At 35.6% G+C, this 18,638-nt stretch overlaps 1 protein-coding gene and 1 long non-coding RNA gene across 2 annotated transcripts; both read left to right on the top strand.

The window, feature by feature from the left end:
• Nucleotides 1-7,053: 7,053 nt before the first annotated feature.
• Nucleotides 7,054-17,151, top strand: LOC119767093. Its single transcript, XM_038254686.1, has 5 exons — nt 7,054-7,874; nt 11,976-13,196; nt 13,263-13,420; nt 13,513-13,715; nt 15,941-17,151. Exons 1-5 carry the CDS (start codon nt 7,474-7,476, stop codon nt 16,649-16,651), a joined length of 2,694 nt encoding a protein of 897 aa, XP_038110614.1. The 5' UTR covers nt 7,054-7,473; the 3' UTR covers nt 16,652-17,151.
• A 342-nt stretch (nt 17,152-17,493) lies between these two features.
• LOC119768026 lies at nt 17,494-17,936 on the top strand. Its single transcript, XR_005277864.1, has 2 exons — nt 17,494-17,697; nt 17,760-17,936. It is a non-coding gene; the product is annotated as an uncharacterized LOC119768026 (long non-coding RNA).
• Nucleotides 17,937-18,638: the final 702 nt, after the last annotated feature.

The following is an 18,638-nucleotide window of genomic DNA, read 5'->3' as shown; positions in this document are numbered from 1 at the left end:
ATCCTCGCGGTTCAAACTGCTATGCTGCAGCTATCTTGAAGAGCTCTTGTAGAAATCCTGGAAAAAAATGTTACTTGGGCTTGTTACCCATTTTTGCATTCAGGCCATCTTCTAACGGTAAATTTGTCATGATATCATTGAACACTTTTGCTGAACATTTTTTTTATCTTCAAATATGTACAGAGTTGTTCTTTAAAAAAAAATGCAACAAAACTAATGGCCAAAAATTTAAATTTTCATAAAAATTATCTATTACAATCATTGTTAACATTTGTAAATTCATGAACAGTTTTTTTTTATTTTATCAGATAAAATAGACCCTATTTGATGATATTACACGGAGAGACCGGCCGGGGCAAATCTAAGAAAATCTTGGTTAATTTAACTAAAAGTATGGGTTAATTTTTTACACAGCTTTTTTTCAACAATCGATTGTTGATTTTGTTAACCCGAAATAGCTGACCACCAGTAACTAAAATTAACTAAAAAAAAATAGTTGGAATTGCCATTTTTGTTAGTTAAATGGCCGAAAAAAACTGCTAGAATATTTTTTTCAGAAAATTAACTAAAAATTTCTTGTTTTCAGCTGAAATATTGTGGAATATTCTGTTAAAAACTGGCTGGGACATATTTTTCAACTATTTTTCAACAATTTTTTTTCGTTGTATCAACCGAAATATTTTTGCATGCAGCAAATTATTAGTGGTTTATAACAAAACATTTCTTAATTAAACATAATTTATGTTAGTGTTGATATATTTTTTCTTTAATTATCTAACGATATAGGCTGTGCCGAATTTCTAGCTATATTTTAACAAATGTCTTACTTGAATACAGAAAAATATTCGTACATGTAGTCAATAATTAGCTGTTGTTAGCAATATTTTTTATTGAATTTGCAGTAAATTTTGTAATAATGCCTCACAAATTAATGCTGAGTGTTTTTATTTTCGCATTATTTCTGCCTAAAAAATTAACATTTTGTACTAATTTGTGTTTTTTTGCATTCAGTTGTTAAATTACTGTTAAAAAGCATCAAAACAAAACTTTTTTTAACTGTTGTTATAAAACATGTAAAGTTTGACTAATGTTTTATAAAATTACGTTGCATTAATCTCAAAAAATAATAAAAAAGCATATTACAAATTTCTCGTGAATTCCCTAAAAATAGATACTGAGCAAAATTTTCACCAAGTTTTAAGCTTATATTTTTATTATGTTGTATACAATTAAGTGTTGTATTCACTTACCATCACTGTGAAATCATCCGATAAGTCATCATCATCTAAAACGGTCTCAGGTTTAGCTATTTTTCTTGTGGTGGGACACAGAATTTTCACCAAAGTGAACCTTTTGCTGCAAATAGACATGTGAAATTTATTAGTAATTTAATAAAAAAGATCTTAATTTCGGCTATAAACTTTAAAAAAGAACGTAAATAAATGTAATTATAATGAGGAAAGAAGAAATATCAATAATGCTACTTACCAAGCTTGCATTAATTTAACAATTACTTTTGGCAACACACTTTCACTGCATTTGATTCATTTTTTTCAACGTACTCCGATTCCTGAAAAAATATTTTGAGTTTAGCTTACCAGTTATTGAGCAGTCGTATTGCAACAAAACTTTCAAGATAATAATTTTATTCTTTTATATATTTTATATATGCTTATTTTTTTGATATTTGACTTCATCTCTATATTTTTTCATGGTGTCATGTATACGCATTTCTATGTATTTTATAATTGATGATTCTGAAAAAATAATGATTCATTAAGATTTTATCCGTCGTAAGCGTGAAGCTTTTTAATGATTCAGTTTTATAACAAGAATCACATTAGATAAATAAACTAATACTTACTTAGATTAACCAAAATTTTGTTAAATTTGCCCGGGCTGCTCTATCCCTGAAGAGTTGGCCCGCATCTCCGTTCTACTGCCCTCTCTTTCCTTCAAACATTCTTATAACGTGTTCAACTCACTCGCATCAGAGGTCCTCATGGCGAAGGTCGTCCTCTTGCTCTTCATAGTTTATCACCTGCAAAGAAATCATCAACAAACCAACTCACCAATTCCACCTCCCCAGTTGCAACACTTTGATTTGCCACTTCAACATTAGCTAAATAGTGTAATTTTTACCTTTCACATCCTCTCACTTCATAATTAACAACACAAACTCAACAAATCGACCGCTCTCGTTCTAATCCTGACTCCAAATGACAGACGTAAACAAACCAAAGTTCGTCTTTTAAATATTCAACCAATTGTTAATTATATTCAACCAACAAAATTCTTGATTTTTCTAAAACCAAAGCTAACAGTCGAGCACGTTCATTTGAGTTAGGAAAATCTGTTAGCTTTTTGCCTTTAGCATTTTCAACAAACGGGTTATTAAATTAATACTAAATTTTGGTTAATTTAACTGAAAATTGCCAGTAACAAGTACGTTTTTGTTAAAATTTACGAAAGTAAAATCAACAATTTTAATTGTTAAAATTTCTGGCATTTCTCTCCGTGTAGAAAATTTCGAATTGTCATACATTCTTAAACATTTAGTCAAGCAAATACTGTCCCTCGTCCCGGTGCAACCCCAAAGTGGAAAGTTAGACCCGCTTGGACCCAGTCATGATTTTCACTGTGTTTTGTTTTTCAAATGTATTATTGCAAGACTCTCGGTCCTAACCAGGTCACAGCACCGAAAAAAAATCTAATGAAAATAAGTTTATGAAAAATAGATACAGTCGACTCTCTGGCTGTCGATCTTCTCGATATCAATATTGCCCCATGTACCGATGAATTTCTCAGTCCCTTCAAACTGCATTCGGTTGTCTTTATTCCTTGATATTTTCTCTTGCTTGAAGAATCTCTTCCTCGACGGTCCCTTGGATTCTATTTGCTTTAAATATCTATTCTGGTTGTCAATAATTTCACTTTCTCATGGCTTGCATAGACACTTTTCTTTGAAAAACTAAGCTTTGAAGGGTGTTTGACATTTATTCGTTTTTGTTTGCTGGACGTTGCCATGATTCTCTCCCTGAGCTGGTTAGCAAGAAAAAACAAATTTCAATCGAGTCTTCATTTTGCATCGTTCTGTAAACTGATGCTTCTCTTCCTCGACGGTCCCTTGGATATTGACAACCAGAGAGTCGACTGTATTTTAAATAGTTTTCGATCAATTGTATCAGTTTTTGAAATATTTTTTTTTTATTTTCAGATTTTTTTCCATTGATTGTTTTTATTTTTAATAGAAGAATTTGTAATAGGTAATTTTTTACAATCCATTTTTACAGATTTGAACAGTGATTCATAACTCAGCGGCAAAAAATCCATTAATTTTCTAGGAATCTTACAAAAAAAATTATTTTTTTGCAAACTTTGTTGAATTTTTTTTACAGAAATTGTCAGAACTTTTTTGAAACTGTTGTTCGGGACACCGAGTTAAAACATTTTAAAAATTTGTTATAGTTACTTTTAGCTAATCCAATTCTATAGTTTTAATTTATAAGCAGATTTAGGCAAATATCAATTCATAATTTGGTGGAAACAATTCTGCCCGTGATTCTTTGTGTACCAAAAATGCCTGTTTTACAAAAAAACATTAACCTTCTACTGCCCCAATTTTTTTTTTCGAAAATATTTATTTTTCTAGTGTTTGTTATTCCATGTCCCGCCCGTGTGGATCAATCGGACCGCGCACTGGACTCACAATCCAGAGGTCGCCGGTTCGAATCCCGCGGCGGGCGCTCTAAAATTCTTTGTGTAAATATGGGTATCCGGCGCCGTCGCTCTGTGCCGTACTCACACACTTAGGAGCCCAGGGCGGCGAAGTCCTTGTAGATAAAAAGGAAGACACTAGTGGTTGGTACTAGCAATGGTGGCCGACAGCTTCTAAGTCAACTTCGTTTTCGTCGTGTTCAGGAGGTCATTTTGAGCAACTTTTGTTCTACTAAAAACTTTACTTCTCTTGTTTTATGTTTTTCTTGTTTTATTTTTAGTATTTTAATTTGCATTTATCTTGTTTAGTTTATGTTTGTTTTTGGTAGTATTTGGCCTATTCTAATACCTAATGTAATTACATTTTGCCTATCTCATTTTTTCACGTTTTTACAGTCATTTTTTGATTTTTTTTTTGCATGTTTTTCACATTTTTTGCTATTGAATGGCACCATCATCATTTAAATAGCAAAAACCTGCGTAGAGGCATAGACTGGGAAGCTATAAAAATTATTGCATACTTCTTTTTACTGAAAATATAGGAAATGTTAGTAAAAACACAGCCAAAGTTGACTCCTAAAAAATGACATTTTTAAAAACATTGGCAAAGTCACATGAAACAAGTTAAACTTCCAACCCTGAAATTTTCTAAAAATTTTAGAGTTCTTCTTTCCAATGCTTTTTAAAGATCAAAAATCGGTTGGAAAATTGATTTTTGGCGATTTTTTAGATCGAAGCCCGTCTAAAGGCGGGGTTAGGTTGTAGAGGGTTAATTAAAAAAATCAAAAGATCTTGAAATACGTATTTTGAGACTTCAAGCATTTGTGATAAAAAGCTATTAAAATATGGGATTTTTTTCTGATTAAAACTGCATAGGGACCATCCATAAATCACGTGAACACCTTAAGGGAGGGAGGGGGCGGGGGTCAAAGATTGTCCTCGCTCCATACAAAACATTGTTTTGTATGGAAATTGTCCACGAGGAGGGAGGGGGGGGGGGGTCTCTGAGATTTCAAAAAAGTGTCCACGTGGTTTATCGATGATCCCTTATTACCTATCTTCATCAATCCTCGAAAACCAAGTTGAAAGTGCCAATTAGAGTTAGTAAAACATTAACATCAATTTTTCATAAAAAAAACACCTAAATATTACTGATTAGAATTTGAGTGCCAATCAGTGCTAGACAATTTTTTTTTCTAAAAAAAATATTTGAGCCGATGAAAATATCTTTCAAAAATTTTGTCTCTCGTATCTGACCATGGTCGAGGGGGAAAGAAAAAAATAAGTATACAAATTGAATTATCAAGCCACAATATAAACATTTTCAGGCAAAAAGGCATGTAAAATGCATTGTACAGCAGCACAGTCTGTTTGCAATCATTAGTTTTCACATAATCTTAGTTTTGCGGCACTGTAACATCAAACATTCTTTTAAACTAAAAAAAACTTATGCGATACATAAGTCATTTTATTTTTTTAGTAACGGTTTAGTGGGCCATCGTCAACTTAAAGTATGCCTAGATAACTATGATAAATCAATCTATAATCAAATAATGCCTGCTTAATAACTTCAAACATTATCACTTTTATAATAAGCTCTTTCTTGCAAACAAAATGTAAAGAAAAAAAAACAAACATCGAATAATTTCTATTTTATTACAATACGAATTGAAAGTTAAGATTTAGTTCGGGAGTTTATTAAAAAAATATTAAAAAATGTTTTATTTTGTATCTATCATTTAACTCAAAAATCATCAAAATTCATCCAAATCACACCTCATTACAGTTGCCGTGACACTTTTTGTCGCCAGCTGTAAACACCCCGCAACATTTTGCGTAGCGTTCCCACGATCGTGCAACACATGATGTCACATCACCCACCTAACTCCAACCACCAAGCTGCGACACGCAAGTCCCACTAACCGACAAGTGAAAACGTTTGATTCGTTTTCTGTTTTGTTTTTCCTTCTGCCGGAAAAATCATATGTTTTCCACCGAGAGAGCATGACAGAGAGCGTTTTTTTTTTTCGAGAGAAGAGAGCGTGTGATGGTATTTTTACGGCACTTTTGGTGAGGCAGAACGACAGAGGTTTGTCACAGTCAGTAAGTCAGGCTGCTTAGAAAGAGAAATTGAGAGGGGGGTAATCTGTTGAATGGGCGGTGTTGGTGCTAGTCTTCTTCTACTCACTGCATTGCGTCAAATCCCAATTATGCATCGTTGAGTGGTGACTGGTTAACCAGCTGGTGCTGAAATTTGCTTTTTTTCTCTTATTTTCATAGTAGAGTGCTGTTTTTATAGTCGCGTGTCATCAAAATCTTCAAACCCTCTGCATATCTGGACTGAGTAGATTTGAGAAAAAAATACATTACTCTGCAGAGCACACATTTACACATTACACTTCTACTTTAAATTTTATTTCGTTTATTTGAATGTGGCTAAAAAAATATATGATTGATAAAAATCCTTAAATTTTGAATGTTTCGGATACGTTGATTTTTTTAACTTTCGCTAAACTTTGAAAATTTTGGGCAAACATTCCTGCATGGCTTGGAAAAGATTTCAATCTGGTTCTTTGCTTTAAAACGAGAAATATAAATAAAACAAACAATTTATAGAAGCAATGATAAATGTTATTTTTTTGCAAATATTTGATATACTGGAAAATGTCCTTTTTTAATAAAAAATTAACAAGTATTATTTTTATTTTGAAAAAAAAATTTCTATAATGAAAATCTTAACACTATTCTTCTTTCCCATTTTGCACAGTTTTTCATCTCAAAAACAGCTTTAGTAGCGCCAATATACTAGCTGAAACCTCTCTCGATCACCAGCTGGCCGTAGCAACAACTAACTGCGACTCATATTCCTGCAATATTCACAAAGCGTTCTCTTCGTAGACTTCGTCTGCATACCACACAGTACAAATAAAGTAAGGCAATTTTTCTTATTTTTTTTTCCAGAAATTAATCTTTTTAAAAATAAAATGCAAATAAGATTAAAAACAAAGTAAATTAAAATTTATATTGATGGAAATTAGTTAATAAGCATGATTAAAAATCAAGAAAGACATTGTAAAGTTACCCCATTTGATTATTCTTTTTACTGTGTCAAGAATTAACTTTTAAGTCGAATTCAATTAACAAAAAAAATAAAAACGTGTTTTTCAGAAACTATAATTGAAACTTCAAAACAATGTTTTGTTCAATAAATATCAGAATAATATGCTCACAATTTTGATTCATTTTCCAACTGTGCAGCAACTGTCGCTGTGGTAGTCGTCGTCGCCGTCGTTTGGATATTTTCCGATATTTTTAGCGCTATTTCGCTCAGAATTTTCCGAGCAGCGGTCCCGAACGGTCGTCGTTTGGTTGGGTCGTTTGCCGCGTTGCGCGAGTCAAAATTTTCCACCATTTTCCATCGCCTTATTTTTTCGGTTCCTTCGAAAAGATGTAAAAAACCGCGTTAAAACGGCAATTTTGGGGTGTGATTGAGAGTGTAAAGTGGTGATTTGATTAGTGCGTTTCGATTAGTGGATAAGTATCGACAAAGTTTTAAATTAGAGGAAATTTGTAAAATTAAGAAGAAGAAATAACCGGCTTAGGGAAAATCTGAGTTGGATCTGTGTGTGCGTGAGCAGTCGACCGATAGAGAGTTTATTTTTAATCGTAAAACTGTGTGTGACTTTGAGTAACCGTTGTTCGGTGACGTCACGGAGTTCGTGACTACGCGAATTTAAAAGAGAGAGAGTTTCAACCATGGATCAGCAGCCCAAGCCAGACGTCCCAGCTGTGGTGGCCCGTAGACGTCGCAAGACGGCCCGTCAGCTGCGTGAATCCACGCCGGATCCGTCCCGGGATGGCGCCACCGGCGAGGGTTCCGCCAGCCAGAGTCAGGCCTCGGACGACCAGAGTGGCTCCGAAGGAAAGGGATCCCTCAGCAGCAGCGGCGGAAGCGGCGTCAAGAAGAGCTTCATTGAACGGGCCATGGACTACAGCAGCCACCGGAACAAGATTCTCGCCAGGAAGGACAAAAAACTCGCCACAATGACGCCCCGGAGCCGGTCCGTCCCGCGGGAAGTCGAGGTCGAGTCGGTGCCAAGCAGTCCGGAGATCTTTTCGCTGCTGCGACGTGCCAAGAAAAGTTTGACCGGGTCGCGGTATGTTACACGACGACGGACTTTGACACGCGACGTGACGACAGAATTTTACAAATTGGTGACATGACCGACACTGGGTGAAAAGGGAAATGTGACCGACCCCCGAATACCAAGCGCGTGCAAATAAAAAAAACACTTTTTATTGGAATGGTGCCAAGCAAATGAGGGGGAGGGGTAGATGTTTACATTTTGGTGCATTTTCTAATGTGGATTGATGCGGAATGTAAACAAATGTGACAAATTGAGAGTTATTTTAGGATTTTTTTGTATAATTTGGAACTAACTATTTTGTAATTTATAAATGTTTATTCCTAATAACTAATATGAATCATGAAAAATTTAATATTCTTGGAATTCCCAAATAAAAAATATAAAATTGTGTTCTTAGTCATAATTTAATTTTTCAAAATTATATGCCTAAATTTTTTTTTGGTTTTGTTTTGCGCGTCATTCTGTTTAAGATTTTTGGGTAACTTTTATCAATTTAAAATGAAAAACAAGAGCATAGCCGTCTTACGTCGACGTACCCTACAATTAAAGTTTTATTTCTAAATAAAAAAAAAACTTTGCCTGCACGAATGAATTTAGAATGCTAAATTATTTTTTCCAAAGTTATTAAAATTAGACGCTTTAGTGAATTCATCCTGAAAATTTGCAATTTGAAATGATTAATTCAAATTGACTTACGTAAGGTTACTTTTCATTTGAAAAATTCCTAATTAAATGTTTGTTTAGCTATATGCATTTTTTTTTTCAAAGTGTTTGTCCCTCGGTTCTGAGTGTGATCAAGGGGGGGTGGAAAAAAATATTTATATAAAAAATGGAATAACATGCGATATTTTCAACATTTGACTGAAAAAGTAATTTAAAATGCATTCACACTATTTCTGTAGTTTTGCAATCATAAGTTTTCAAAAATTGTAACGAAAACACAAATTTAAGCGAAAAAAAAATTGCTGTGCTATAAATCAAAATTTTTCAAAAATTCAAAGGATTTTTGAATAAACCCAAACATGCTCAATTATTTTGAAAAGAAGGAGACAAAAACTTTGATTTTTTGTACCAGCCTTATTAACTTTTATTATAATGTATTGAAATTCGAGGTTGAGTAACTAAAAAGTTCCAAATTTGATCAAAACTAATTAGATATTGTTTTTCACAAATATATGCTGCATGCATCAATCATTTTTCAAGTTAACTGTTATTTTTGTCCTATTTAACCCTCTACTGCCCAAATTTTTTTTTCGAAAATGTTTATTTTTCCCTTGTTCAGGAGGTCATTTTGAGCAACTTTTGTTCTACGAATTCTTTACTTCTCTTGTTTTATATTTTTGTTGTTTTATTTTTAAGTATTTTAATTTGCATTTATCTTGTTTAGTTTATGTTTGTTTTTGGTAGTATTTGGCCCATTATACCACCTAATATAATTACATTTTGCCTATCTAATTTTTTCACGTTTTTACAGTCACTTATTCAATTTTTTGCATGTTTTTCACATTTTCTGCTATAGAATGGCACCATCATCATTTAAATTGCAAAAAAATGCGTAGAGGCATAGTCTGGGACATTATTACTGCATACTTCTTTTGCTGAAAATATAGGAAATGTTAATAAAAAACACAGCCAAAGTTGACCCCTAAAAAAATGACATTTTAAAAAATGGCAAAGTCACGTAAAACAAGTAAAACTTCCAACCCTGAAATTTTCTAAAATTTTAAGAGTTCTTCTTTCCAATGCATTTTAAAGATCAAAAATCGGTTGGAAAATTGATTTTTGGCGATTTTTTAGATCGAAGCCCGTCTAAAGGCGGGGTTAGGTTGTAGAGGGTTAAAATGCCTTCAAATTAGAAGATAATTTAGATTTCTGTTTCAATGCACTTGAAACTTGTAATTGGAGAACTGATAAAAACTGTTCTTAGTGTTAAAATGTCCAAAGAATCCAATGATGCATTCCATTCCTTTTTCCGGTTCGAACCAAATTTCATTGAGAACATGACACTTTGAGAGTATTGAAATAGTCACATTTATCAATGTTTTCAAAGTTAGAGATAACTATTCTTTTATTATTTTTCCAAAATATGTTAAAAACTCAAGTAATAACTACTTTTTGAGATACTTTGAACACTTCTCATTCAGTATATTCCCATTTTTTCTTTCGGGTTTACCCCAATTTACGGTATTTGTAGGGGAGAGTGGGGAGACTTGATCCCCAGGGACACTTGATCCCAAGCCTGTATCTCGTCAGCATGTGGGTAAAACAATTAGCTTTGTTCTAGAAAGTTGTGCGAAATGAACTAAAACTCATTGTAGAACACAAAGAAATAAATAAAAAATGTTTAGATTGAGTTACACACATTTTTCTAAAACGAGCTGCAAAAAACTTCCAAGAGATCTTTTTTTCTTTTTTTGATATGCATAGAAAACATTAAAAAAATATTCAAAAAAATATTATTTATATGTTAATTGTTTGATAAACTTATCAACTCCAAAACCCTTACGCATTTGATGTTAAATTTATCGTCATACTATTTTTACAATCAATTGTTTAAAAAAGTGCGTTTAGGGAGACTTGATCCCTGCATTTTTACAGTCACTGGAATCAGCCTAAAGATTAATTAATTGGGCCGGGTTTTCATACATAGTTTCCTTTAGTATAGTTGTACATAACTTACTGCAGTTTGAACCTTTTTTCAAAAGTTTTGTAAACAAAAATTTCCAGCTTTTGTAAACATGCATAATTTTGGTCTAAAAAATTATATTTTAATTTTTTAAATATTTTACATACTAAACTTGTTATATTTTGAACACAAACGTGCAGGTTTTATGTGAAATTGCTGTAACTTATAGTAAATTAAAAGTTTGGATGAATAAGAAACATTTTGCTTAAGATTTCTTCAAAGTGTTGAAAGGGGGATCAAGTTACCCCTAATATTTTAAAAATGCCGGTTTAAAATATTTTTATAAAACGCTTGGCATGATTCGAAGAGTTCATCTGATGAAATACCCTTATTAGCCAAACATAGATGAATGTTTAAGCTTTCAATTCATACAAAAAGTTTGAAGTTTTGTGAGAAATTGACAGAGTTATGTGCGATACAAAAAAAGGGGAAGTCTCCCCACTCTCCCTTATAGAGGAAAATAATAACTTTTAAACATTTATTCATATTTATTTTTAAAATTATTGCTTGATTGCTTGACAGTTTTATAGAACAATTTCGGAACCACTCAAAAAAAAATATTTTGAAACTTTGGCAAATCCCATTCAAAATGCATCTTAAAATAAAGTGAATTTTTATTTTGACTTTTTTTTCAATGTTTATAAAAACCGTCATCAGGGGTGACATTGGGTCTGGGGTGTGAAATTGGTTCATACATATTTGAGCATTTTTGTATGACCTAATCCCAATGTCACCCCTGATGACGGTAATTTTGATTTTTTGTTTCGAAAAATTGGCAACACTTTTATTTGCCCTTGCTGGATCATAGCTCATTAGATGTCTAAAATATATTAAAAATTTAAGTTTTCAAAAATAATGCAATTCAATATTTTGTGTTAAAAAGTGTAATAACAAAACAGGTAATGTTTTAATTTTTAAATGAGTGTACCTATTTTTATCGAATGTTGACTGTGCGGCCCTACAACTTTCACATTCAACAAAATTTCATCATGGATTTTTATACATTGTTAACCCTCCAGAGCCCAATCCCACCTCTAGGCAGGCTTCGATCTTAAAAAAATGCAAAAAAAATCTTTTTACATCCATTTTTTATCGTAAAAAAAAAGAAGAACTCTAGAAAATTTCCTATAAAAATATGGATCCCAAGAGAAGCTGTGTAGATTATTTAGAACATTTCATGTTGATTCACACTGACGAGATACAGTCTAGAATCGAAGTCTTCCCACTCTTCTATATCAATTTTTGAGCCCAATTGAAGTCCTTTTCTTTTTGGTTTTCACATGTAATTGCAGAATTGTTCAGTAAAATAATTTTAGTTATTTCAAACATTCAAATGCGTATTCGGGGACTGTTTTGACGAATTTCTTGTACTGAAATACCCAACTCAAATTGTCCCCTAAACCCCACATCATATCCCTTTACAGCAGTAAACCAAAAACCGACGACTCCAGCGACGGTGGCAAGGTCTCGGACACCGAGGTGCGCAAACGTCGCGAACGCATCGAACGCTACCAATCCGAACGGGGCAAGAACACTTCCACCGGCGATGCTGGCACTGGAGATTCTCCTGCGGCCACCAACTTGTCCCGCTTCAACGAGGAACGGCGCAAGTTTGAACTGGAGAAGCTCAAGTTCTTGCAGGAAAAGCGAGAGTTGGATCGGATGAGGTTGAGACGGTTCGAGAAGTATAGGGAAGAGCTGCTCGAGGAGCAGCGGAAGAAGCTCCAGGTTGAGCTGAGGAATCGCGAGCGGGATGATCGTTCCAAGAGTATCGAAGCTCCCGTGCTTCCACCGATTCCTCCCACGAGGTCAAAGACGCCGGTATCACCCGGGCCGACCAAGAAGTTGCTGCTGGTAGTGCCGAAGACTTCCAGCGCATCGGCTTCGAGCAGCGAGGACGAGGCTGATCACAACACGAGCGATGAGGAGAAGATGGCAACGATTCGGAGGAGGTTTTCACCGAGGAAGCCGAAGCGACCAAAGTCGGGCAAGGTTGAACCGGTGAGGCAGCTACCGAGAACGCCGGAGCTGGCTACGTCTCCCGAGCCGGAGTCGGAGCTTCCGTCGGACTTTCCACCGGAGGCGGAGGAGCCGACCGCGCCGGAAGTGGTTGTGGTGGAAGCAGTCGTGGAGCAGGAGGTTATTCCAGAGAAGGTCGAACCAGAGATGGTGCTGACGCAGAGGAAGGTCGTGAAGGATGATAAGGAAGATAAGAAGGTTGGCGTGGTGGAGGAGAAGAAAGTGGGAGATGTAACAGAGAGCAAAGATGAGAAGAAAGAGGAAAAGAAGGAATTGTCCGTAGCGGATGAGAAGACGGTCGAAGGACCGAAGGAGAAGAAACGAAGACGAGCGCTGCTGGTCTACGTGGAGAAGGACGGGGATCAGTTCAGCTGGTCGGAGATTCTGGGCGAAATGAAAGACTTTTGGTTGGACTTTATTGACGACAATCCGTTGGAGATCCGCCGAATGCGTCTCCAGGTGAACGAGTGTTGCTTCTACTTTGGAGTGATGGTTTTGCTTTGCGGCGTCGGAGGGATCATCTTCCGGGTCACGGAAGGAACCTTTGAGTCGCAGTACAAGTGTGGCGTGAAGCGCGTCAAGCGTGATTTCATCGACCATCTTTGGTTGTCCAGTCATAATCAGAAGTATGGTTAGAATTGTTTTTGGTTTATGAATGGTTTGATAACCGGATTTTGGTCACTCATTTAAAGGGAAGAAGACTGGAAGGCAACGGCTAGGGCTAGGCTGCGCAAGTTTGAGGAGGAACTGCAGGTCGCTTTCGAGGCAGGAATGAAGACCTACAGCGGTAACACGGCGTGGAACTTTGTCAACGGTGTGATCTACTCACTGACTGTGGTGTCAACAATGGGTAATTTAAAGAACCTCGTGGTTTCAACTTTAAGGATCTTCTTGTATCTTTAAATCTTTTTTAACCCCGTCAAATCTTTCTTATAATTGCAGGTTATGGTCACATAACGCCGTCCACGACTACGGGCAGGGCGTTAACGATTGTGTACGCCATTATAGGGATACCGATCTTCTTGATAGTGTTGGCGGATTTTGGCAAGCTGTTCACCAGAGGGATCAAGTTCCTGTGGGCGTACGTTAGGCGGTTGTATTATACCGGGTCATTCCGAAAGGTGCGCAAGACGTCGCAAGTTCAGGTATGTTCATTTTTATTAAATATTTTTTTCCCTTGTTCAGGAGGTCATTTTGAGCAACTTTTGTTCTGAGAAAATCTCTACTTTTCTTGTTTTATGTTTTCCTAGTTTCCATTTTTAGTATTGGCTTGCTTTTCACATTTTCTACTTTAAAATGATACAATTATCAATTAATTTGTATGTAATGCATAGAGGCATATTCTGGGACAATACAATAATCAATACAAACTTATTTTCACATAAAATATAGGAAATGTTAGTCAAAAACACAGCCAAATTGGCAATTGGCAAAGTCACAGCACACAAGTCAAACTTCCGACCCAAAAAATTTCTGAAATTTTGAGAGTTCTTTTTCCAATGCTGTTAAAAGATCAAAAATTGGTTGAAATATGGATTTTTGGCAAAATTTTAGATCGGAGCCCGTCGAAGCCCGGTTTTTAAAAGGCATAATCCACATTCTTCAAATTTAAATATTTGGTGGAAACTTGACAGAATCAGCATTCTGCATTTAAAATGTTGAATTTGAAATCTAAAAAAGGATTTTAAAAAAAGTTTACAAACATTATACATTTTTTCAGTGTTGGTTTCCGCCACTTTAGGAAAATGCAGGAATAAATTCAAGAAGCCAAATAAATATTCAGTTCACTTCAGTTTATTTCTTTCGCTTATCAACTTACAATTGTTTTTGAAGCCATACAGAGGACTTCCGTCGGTGGTGAGTAATAATTTTATTTTGGTGGTTACAATTGAAAACTAAATTGTTATTACAATAAATTAAATTTTATTTGATTTTTAAATTTTATTTTAATACGTGTTCTTTCGAATATTTGATTATTTAGAGTGCAAATTTAGTCGAAAGATAAAAACAAAAATGTTTATGCCATTTTCTAAAATATTGAAGCACAGTCAGAATTGTAATGCATCTCGTATTGACGGCCAAAATGGCGGTACAGCCATCCCTCATATTCGGAACAGTTTACAGATCGGCCAATGTTCAACAAATCATGGAAAATCGATAATTGAACATAATGATTTGATATTACCTTCATGTGAAAGCTTTTCTTGGGATCTTTCGATTGATGTATAGACCGGCTGTATATTTTTACGTTTTATATCAAGTTTTTAAAGAAAAATATTGACCCTTGAAATCCACAAATTCGGAACACTTTTTTCTTACGATGTAAACAAACTTTTTTTTTCTCTCCAGGAGCACATATTTTTAACAAAATAATAACTTTGCACTCTGAAACCAATAAAACTCATGCTTAGTAATGTTTTATGAATGGTCTGATAACTTTTTTGTAAAAATATCAGTTAAATTCAGGTGTTCCAGAATTGTGGGAGGCACAATAAAATCCCACAATTATGGAACAGGCAATTTGGATGCAGTGTTTTGCTGCTCTGGTTAAAATAGTCTTGAAAGGCAGGTTTTTGTTTAAAAACTACTACTTTTACTAGTGAAATAGCAAGAGAATGTCCAAATAAAGGTTCTAAAAATAGCAGGGTCGACAGAAAAGTTGCATTTTGCATCCTATTGACAAATTACCACAAAAGTGTTCCGAATTTGTGGGTGTTCCGAATATGTGGGATGACTGTAATTAAAGAGAAAATGCAATTGCTAGTTTTCAAGGCAATCGACCATTTCAATTTGTCTAACATGAGGTCGCAGAATTAGAATTTGACTTTCAAAGTTAGCAAATAAAAAAAAATATGATTAAGATTTTTTTTGTTCTTGATTTGATTCGGAAAATTGAAACATCGGGTAATCGAGTTCTGGGGATATTTAAAAAACTTTGACAGCCGCACAACTTTACATTTGCCTGAAGCTTTTTGAGGTAAATTTCGCTTGATTTTTTTGAAAATTAGGCTTTTTTGAAGTTTATGTCTCTCGGCTCTGACCAAAGTCGAGGGGGGAGGGCAAAGAAAATTAAAAAAAAAAGTTAAAAAATGTAAATACAAGCCATAGTTTTAACATTTGCATGAAAAAAGTGTTTAAAAATGCATTTGACACATATCTACTTGTTTTGCAATCATAAGTTTCCAAAAAATGTTAATATTGAAAAAAAATCTGCGAAAAGTTTTTGCGATTCTGTGCATTGGAGTTTCATAAAATTCAAAATATGTTTAACCTAACCCATTAGATTTCTATTTCCATTGAAGTTTTTAAGTTTTGTTTTGAAAAAAAAATATAAATATCTCCAGAACTGATACCTATTTCCTCTTCACAGGATGTAATGAAAGGCTTGAACGTCGTCTACGACATGGTGCGCCGACCCAGCGGAGATCACGAGCTCCAACCTGTGACCACCGCCAACACCTCAACCACCCCAAACCACCAACCCTCTACGGACCAACCCCAACCGTCAACATCCGGCGACATCGGCCCCTATCCACCGCCCCCGCTAACCTGCGACTCACCGACCACGCCCCAGCCGGAGACGTTCGAGATCGACGACGAGTTCAACCTGCCCATCTCGATCGCGATCTTCATCCTGGTCGCGTACATGCTGTTCGGGGCTACGATCTACTACACCTGGGAGAACTGGTCCTTCTTCGAGGCGTTCTACTTTGTGTTCATCTCCATCTCGACGATCGGCTTCGGTGACTTTGTGCCGCAGCATCCGATCTACATGATGTGCAGCATTCTGTACTTGATCTTCGGGTTGGCCCTCACCTCGATGTGCATCAACGTGGTCCAGCTGAAGCTGAGCGATAGCTTCCGGCAGGCCAGCGCCAAGATCGGGGCCACCATCGGGCTGCAGATGGCCGAGGCGGCTTCGTTGCAGCAGTCCCAGGTTCACACGCCGGGCACGGACGACCTGGCGGTGGTCCAAACGAGCACTCCGACGGCAAACGGGACGCATCCGGCCAACGGAGATGCCACCATGACTCCGGTTCTGCCGGAGCGTGCCAGCAAACGGGACGATAAGAAGAATTGAGATTGATTCGTAACGAATTCAGGATGCGTGGGAGTGTAACATTGCGACTGACTGCGACTAGAGTGCAGGAGCTAATTGTTGATAGTGGTTAAGATTTATCGATTTTTTTTAGGGTCAGTCAGAGCGCGCGAAACAATGCTTAGCACAATCGCCATATTTTACAAAAGGTTGACCTTAAACGATAAGCACGCGCGTTTGCGGCTTGGCCTTCTTTTTAACACACGTACTTGTGCGATAGTTTTAAGACAGAAAAAGCACCAAAAATTCACGTAACATTTGTACGATTATTATCGCCTTCACCCTCTAACGTAGCGTATAATAGCTGTAATCTCAAAGGTTAAGTTTTGTACGAGAAAAACGATTTGTTATTTGACGCATGATGAAGAGGCATTGCTGAGAGTCGAACCAAATAGCTTTTATAAGAGGAAAGTATCCTTACGTGTTGTTTTATTATATTTATTGATGATCGCTGATGAAATAAAGAATGAAATTATCTTAAATAAAACGACTTTTAAATGCTAAAACTCCGGAATTGTCTGCACTTAAAAAAAATCATTTAATTTGTTGAATGCGCCAAGACGATTGAACGCGGTTTCTTATCAACAAAGCTCAAGGGGAAACTATCCCTTCGTGTAAAGTCCCAAGAAGGTAAAGGATTCTATTTTAGGTTTATATTACATTTATTTCCGTGAAAATTTATTTTTTTGAAATCAAAATTCGAAAAAAAGTGTTACTTTCCAACGAACAACTAATAATTAAATACATAGCCAAGATGCCCACCAGAAATATTAACTGTTGCAAATGAACAATCTTTATCAGCGAATTCTCTCATTGGAAGCAAAACTTCCGCCTGCAGTATCAGTGCAAAATAAAACGCAAAAGAGTTAAGTCACACATCACAACCAGCATCAAAATGTTGTTCCGATTTCTGGTGATTTTTATGCTGCTGTCTGTAAACTTGCTAGTTTCGGGCAGGGTTTCCCACTTTTCCCGATCCGGCAGTCCGTGTCCCAGAGGAACGGTGTTCAAAATGGACGGTGCATCAGGTAGGTAGTTGTGTATTGTATTGTAAACAAATTAAACTAGAAAACATTCCAATCATTTGCAGAGTTTCGAAGTTCAGCCCACCGGGATATTATTCCAGCAGCAATTCTGGGTAGTTGGTGCTCGACGCAGGAAAACAATCAAACAGCATATTTTTGATAAATTTCATATTGTAAACTAGACTATAATATGTTTTTACGAGTTTAAAAATGCATTCAATAAAATGATTTTTGACAATCGATTTTTTGTACCGAATTGCACTTTTTCAAAATATTAGCAACATAGTAAGACATAAAAAAAACCTAAATTTCAAGTTTCTCAATAAACAATTACAAATTAGAATTTTACTTTTGCAATTTTGCACTGAAAATCCGGACCAATTTATTTTCCTGCTGGACCTAGTATCGGCATGGAAAAAAGAATATTGATATTGAACAAAAGTTCTTTTGACACCATAACTCTAAAATGTTTCCCCAAAGCAGACATATTTTTTCCTGCTACTTCGCTACCATAAATTAACATGGCATTGTTGTGTGAAATGGTTTTGTTCTATTGACCAAAACTCCAAATAGGAGGGCCGAGGTACCCCAATGGAATCCGGAATATCTCCGGTAAAAGTGGACCATATTTGTCCCTCATCTGACAGTTAAAAATATAGACAAATCTGGATCTTTTGCAACCGGAAGCATCCAAATTGGTCAATTCTACCAAAAGTTATGAGATTTCGAAAAAAAAGTAGGGGTCCAATGACTACTCGAGCGTTTGAGTGTTAAGTGAGAAATTTTACCTTTTATGTTTTGTAGTTTCAAAAGCCAGCGAAAACCAATTTAAAAAAATCCTTCTCAAGTTACGTTACATTTTGTAATCAACCACCATTTTGAAACTCTTTGATAAGCTTTCATCCCCTCGCAGCACGCAACCAGTCCCAATCGTTTCACGAACA

This window comes from Culex quinquefasciatus, chromosome 2, assembly GCF_015732765.1.
Source record: "Culex quinquefasciatus strain JHB chromosome 2, VPISU_Cqui_1.0_pri_paternal, whole genome shotgun sequence".
In the NCBI taxonomy this organism is placed as follows: domain Eukaryota; kingdom Metazoa; phylum Arthropoda; class Insecta; order Diptera; family Culicidae; genus Culex; species Culex quinquefasciatus.
This window is presented reverse-complemented; position numbering and strand designations above follow the sequence as displayed.